The 6170-nt window shown below is 35.2% G+C and overlaps 1 protein-coding gene across 1 annotated transcript in view; it reads right to left on the bottom strand.

The window, feature by feature from the left end:
• The window catches only part of LOC107662325 (ubiquitin-associated protein 1-like), an 18173-nt gene extending 17339 nt beyond the window's left edge, over positions 1-834 (bottom strand). The window contains exon 1 of the mRNA XM_016452311.1: positions 253-834. Within this exon, the coding sequence (XP_016307797.1) occupies positions 253-834 (582 nt within the window). The remainder of the gene's footprint in view (positions 1-252) is intronic.
• Positions 835-6170: the final 5336 nt, after the last annotated feature.

Below are 6170 nucleotides of genomic sequence, written 5' to 3'. Positions count from 1 at the left end.
AATTATACATTTAAGTACTGAATAATATTGATTAACTACATGTACTTACTATATGGTTAGGGTTAGGATTAGGGTTTGGTTTAGGGTTACTTGCATGCAATTATGCATAATTTATTGTTATTATAATAGTAAGTACATGTAGCATGTGTAATAAGGACACCTTAAAATAAAGTGTTACCAGTGCACTTCATTTTAGAACCAAAGTGTGGACTCGGAGAAGGATCGTAAGAGATGAAGTCGAAGATGTCTTACCTTTGGGGTGGGATTGTTGATGCATTCAAACTGTAAGTTGTCGGGGGAGATTGTGGAAGATGCATTAGTATGACCAGCAGAGCTCTGACTCCTCTGGAAGTTTCTTTTGGGTGAGTTACACCTGCAGAGGGAAGTCGACGTCCCCTGGAGCTGTGTGGAGAGGCTGCAAGGTGAAGGCAGCTTGAGGAAGTTTGATGATCCACAAGCGTGCAAGTCTTTCAACCCTGGTCCTTGTCTTGGCAAACCCGAACCACCCCGTTTGGACTGTGCTTCACCCTCAGCAAGACCATCTTCTTCTGTAAATTCTTCATCTTCAGAGTCAGAAATGGTGAATCTGACTCGGGCGTTCATCGTGTGGTAGTGAGCAGCATTTAAGCTGCGGCTGCGGGGATGAGGGTTGGGCTCCCAGAAGTCACTGCTCCAGCGGCTGGCTAACCTACTCTCCTGAGGGCTGCTGAACATCATCCAGTAAGGAGGACAGGTTGCCGTAGGCTCACAGGAAGAGCGGGGATTGAGGGTTGGATAGCCGCCCTGGAAACCCGTGAGAACCCAGTTCTCCAGGCTGAACACATACTGAAACATCAAAACACAAAAGAGACATCTTTCCATTTGATTTTTACACAATAACATCAATGTCACACATCATCTGATGAGATCTAAACCAAAGTTTTTCATAACTTGCAGTTTACATGCCAAGTCTACATCAAAATGGAGCCAACTGGGAACATGTCAGTCCTATTCTGACTACAAACACACAATCTATATTTAACTTGCAACCCTATTACTTACATTACAGATATCGCAATTTTTTTTATCTACAGACCAGAAAAAAATGCTTATGATGGTTTCATCCTAGAAATAATACACACAATTTTGAAATAAGGCTGAAATAGAGTACATGGCTTATGCCCACATTTTGACCCAGATTTGCAGATGAATCGCAGCTTTTTACCAAAAATCAGAACCAGTCTGCAGATTTTGGACAGTTGGAATTGGCAGATTTTTCAGGAAATCATGTATTGAATGATGGACACAGTTTCCAATTTTTTTAGCTCCAGATTATGAATGCATGCAGTCGGAGGATATCAGACATGTTAGATATTTTAGACACATATGTTTTAATTTGTCATGCATCTCCAAGCAACAAGATGCATGTTTCTGTGTAAGTTTGTTGCATTCAGAATGACTTGAAAGTCTGCTAGTGTGTGATCCTCAATCGTTTAGTGTATATATTGTAGGGTGACCATATTTTAGTTGTCCAAAAAGAGGACAGAGGAGACGGGTTTCGGGGGCGGGGTTTGCCCAACACAGTATACAATATACATAGCAAGGTTTTTTTTTTTGTTGCTTGTTTTGTTTTTATAATAAATAAATATAAAACAGGTCAATAAAACAGAAAAGAATAGATAATGCTAGTGTTAGAAGGTCATTATTTATAATAAATAAAAAGAAAATAAGTCAAACGAATTTCTAGCTAGAATAGAAATAGAAATAGAATGCAAATGTTAGAGGGTTAAGTTTTTAAATTAAAAAAACAAGCAGATAAAATTAGAATTAGCATTAGAAGAGGGCTCTAGATTTAGAGGGTCAAATGAAGATGAAAGACATGTGTTTTCAGTTGTTTCTTGAAAATGATTAAGGACTCAGCAGCTTGGATTGAGTTGGGAAGGTTATTCCACTAGGAGTGAACAGTTAATATAAATTAAGTTTTGCAATATTTCAAACCTTTAAACCCACTTGGGAAAATCAACCCATGGCAACAGTTTAAAAGTAGCCCAATTATGTGGAAAAAACACGGACTTGGCAACCCTGCAACCAAGAAGAGCTGCCGGAGTCAGATTTGACTGATCATAGTTCAAGAATTAGGAGAGATGACTGACAAGACCATGCTGGAGTATTTGCTGCTCAACAGATCCTGAGCTCATTGACAAATATCTGATCTTGTAAGATGTGCTCCCTTTACACAGAGTGCATGAGATCGCGAAATCGAAAGTGAACAGCACGAACGCTCATTCAAAAGAGATTTAAATAGATTTTAACAGATTTTAAGATTTAAATACTCAGCATACTGAGAGCGGGTACTTGATGCGCCAAAATTATATAGGCTACAAAATTAGACTGTTTAAAGGAGTGGACATGAAATTCGCGGGAGCAGGCGGCAATGGTCAACAATTCAGTGGGAGCAGGACTAAGTAAACAACCGAATCCCGGACATTTTGGGCGGACGGCCGGACGTGTTTTCTTAGTCTGGTCCGGGGAATGGAGGACGTACGGTCACCCTAATATATTGCCCAGTTTTTCTCAATTACTATTTCTAAAGTTAGTCAGCAATGCCTAATGATTGCCTAATGTTTTAATGTTGTTCAGATTTTTAAAGTCAAGTAGTATTCCAGCTTTTAGTTGTCTGCATGGGCTTTTGTTAGCACTATAACTAAATTAATATAAATTAATAAATGAATCAAGAATAACTACATTTGATCAACAGCACTGGTAACTTATGTGATTCTGCATCCAAGCCACTAGGTGTCAGTGTAAAGTCCAAGATCACTAACATCAACAAAGCAAATGAGTACACGACTAGGGGTAATTCCTAATAATTGCATAAATACTGCAGTAACTAGCCCTCATAAAGCAAGATATGCTTTAAGAGTTGCACAAGTAACTTCAACTTCATCTAAATGAATGATGAGCTACTGCTTGAATATTACTAATATTACTAACTGATAATATAATTACTAACTGTAATATAACCAGTGTTGGGGAAAGTTACTTTTAAAAGTAATGCATTACAATATTGCATTACTCCATAAAAAAAGTAACTAATTACGTTACTTAGTTACTTTTTTATGGAAAGTAATGCGTTACTTTACTAGTTACTTGAAAAAAGTAATCTGATTACGTAACTTGCGTTACTTGTAATATATTACCCCCAACACTGAATATAACTAGCTAATATTACTAATCTGAATATTACTAACATCTGCCGTTATCAGCATTATGAATCATAGAGTACCACAAAACAGATGTGAAAAAAAGAGAAGTATACACACCAGCCAAATATTACACAACAATTTGCATCCTATTCATGTCCTAAATGCAAAATCAAGTGAGCAACGCTCTAGGGCAGGTACACAATGTTGCTCTTAGATGGACGTGGAACAAACAACTAAGAATTTACAAAAACTTAAGTTCAACACATAGCCATAAAAGGTTCAACATTAGCTTATTTCGATTAGATTGTAATAACCTCTGACAGCAGTTTGTTTTCTTTGCAAAGACCTTAACCAGTAACACACAAACTCTTAGGAATTTTATCCCAATGGATCTACAATAACAATTGCATCAACAATATTCCATAGATTACTGACAGCCAAGAACTTCTTTCACCCTTACTGTTTAGTATTTGTAATCAGAGATATAATTATACTGTATTTTTGACATGGTCCTCATGCCAATCGCACAGCTCTGGGCTAAACAAACTAGACTAGACAGATTACATGTCAGCGTAATTATAGAGCAATCATAGATGGGAATGGGTTAGATATGGCAGGTATACGCTTACACCAATGCATGTTACAAGTGTCTTTGTATTTTCCCATGACCTTGTTAGTGACAGCCTGTACTATTAATATGAACTAAATTACATTAAGGCCGATGGCTGCTGTAATCAGTGGATGCTCATGGCAAATTACATTGAGCCGAATACAGTTTATGGAAGTCGCAGATACTCTCTTGGAAACCGTCTTTAAGATCTCAGAAACATATACATTAATTTAGTAGAGTTCCCTTGAGAGGTGCCTTCTCTCGATCTGTGATGAATATTTGTGTGATACAGGCTGCTTTTTTAAAGAAATTAATACTTTTATTCAGCAAGAATGCATTAAAATAGTTTAAAATGGCACTGTAACTGGGATGAGCCGTGATATACATTTTTGGTCATACCGCCCAGCACTACCAGACGGCCTGCTGACGCTCTTCACTTTTGACAGATGCTCCGATCTGATGCTGCTCCGCACCTTTCTCACCAGATGGTTTTAGATTTTCAATCTGAGCCGAGTCTTAACAGCCAGATGCTCGGTATAAGCTCTTAATGTGTTTTCCTTCTTGTGCAAGAAAGAACAATGGCAAGTTCAATAAGTTACAGTATTCTGCCTAAATCATCGGCAGAAGATACTGGAAGTGAATGAGTAATCTATAACAATGCCTCACTTGAGAAAAAAAATGGTGTAGGATTGACTTATTTCCACTCAGAAATTGCAAAAAGTGGTAACACACTGAATTAAATGTGAAATTATGAAATAGAAAGACTAAAATAGTATTTTCTTGTAAAACACAATCCAATAATCTTTATTTGCAACTTATCAAAATATCTACAACAAAATATCGGGTCTAGTAATGCTGTGCTAGTAATAGAGAAAAGAGCTTTTAGTCCAAAACCTACTGAAATAAACACTGGAGTATATCTAAACTAATAAGATGCTGGTAACACTTTACAATAAGGTTCCATTTGTTAACATTAGTTAACTACATCGGTTAAAATGAACTAACAATGAAAAATGATTCTAAAGCACAGCATAGCAAATCTTAATGTTGTTAATTTACTAATACCTTAATAAAATCAGAAGTTGTATCTGTTAATATTATTTAATGAACCAGAGTTACTATGAACTAACAATGAACAGTTGTCATTTTTTAGTAATTAACATTCAGATGAATAAATACTGTAACAAATGTATTATTGTAAGTTGATGTTAGTTATATCATTAACATTAACTAATAACACCGTATTTGTAAAGTGTTACCAACATAGTTTGCTTAATTTGACATAACAGAAAATTAAATGGATAAAAATAATGAATAAAAATATATATATTTAAATATTAATAGTTATTTTCAGAAATAGTTAAGTCTCATACATTTTTTTAAATTTTGGATTTTTTAAAAAACATTGCAATACTGTAATGGCATACTGTATTTACTGTACACTTTTTATAATCAAATGAAGTTGTTTAATGTAATATCAGCATAAAAATGTTTTATATTATATGTGAAATGTTAAATATTTCCATATTATACTTAAATAGTATAAAACATTTAGAAATATATCAAATTCTACATTACATTTATATTACATAGACTGAAATCAAACAGCCTTCATTTAAACTGATGACATTAATGAAAATAATGACTTAACGCACCAAATGCATTTAAATATTATTAAAAAGAACGAAGAATTCCAAATTTAACAACATTTTCACACACACTCTACTCAACACTAGAAGTTAACAGTGAGTGTTAATAAATGTTTACTCACCTCCTGGGTCTCCTGAGTGTGGCTGGTCTCAGTGGTGTGATGTGGACAGTGTTACCGTCACTCTTCACAGAGCCACGGGTTGATTTCTCTGCTCCAATAATCCACTGACACAACACACACTGACATTGGCTGTTTACCTGAGCCGCCGCACACACCTACAGGAAGTCAACCTGAAGCATCCACATTCAGAAAACCATCATAGGAACACTTTATTTTCTTTGACAAATAAAGAATTATTTTGTCATGTGAAATATTACACACAGATAATGTATCTGTACATATCTAGACGTGCTATAATTTGTAAAGAAAACAATCAACCTGATTGTCTCAAGCAGTCCACAGGAAAACAGTGTGACGTAGTCTTTTGGCTTTTTCACAGAAGTCAACATGTGACATGTTCTGAAGGAATACTAAGACTGATCTTCCTTCAGATGAATAGGTGAATCTCCATCAAATCCAAGTCTATTATTTACATCAAAGCATTATTATTTTTTTATGAAAATTAAGAAAAAGCCCTATTCTTATTACCATAATGTAACAAAAAGTATGCATATATGTGTGTTTATATATATATATATATATATATATATATATATATATATAT

The sequence above is a fragment of the Sinocyclocheilus anshuiensis genome, unplaced genomic scaffold (genome assembly GCF_001515605.1).
Source record: "Sinocyclocheilus anshuiensis isolate Anshui unplaced genomic scaffold, SAMN03320099.WGS_v1.1 scaffold579, whole genome shotgun sequence".
NCBI classification, from domain to species: Eukaryota; Metazoa; Chordata; class Actinopteri; order Cypriniformes; family Cyprinidae; genus Sinocyclocheilus; species Sinocyclocheilus anshuiensis.
Note: the sequence above shows the minus strand (reverse complement) of the source record. Positions and strands in the feature narration are given on the sequence as shown.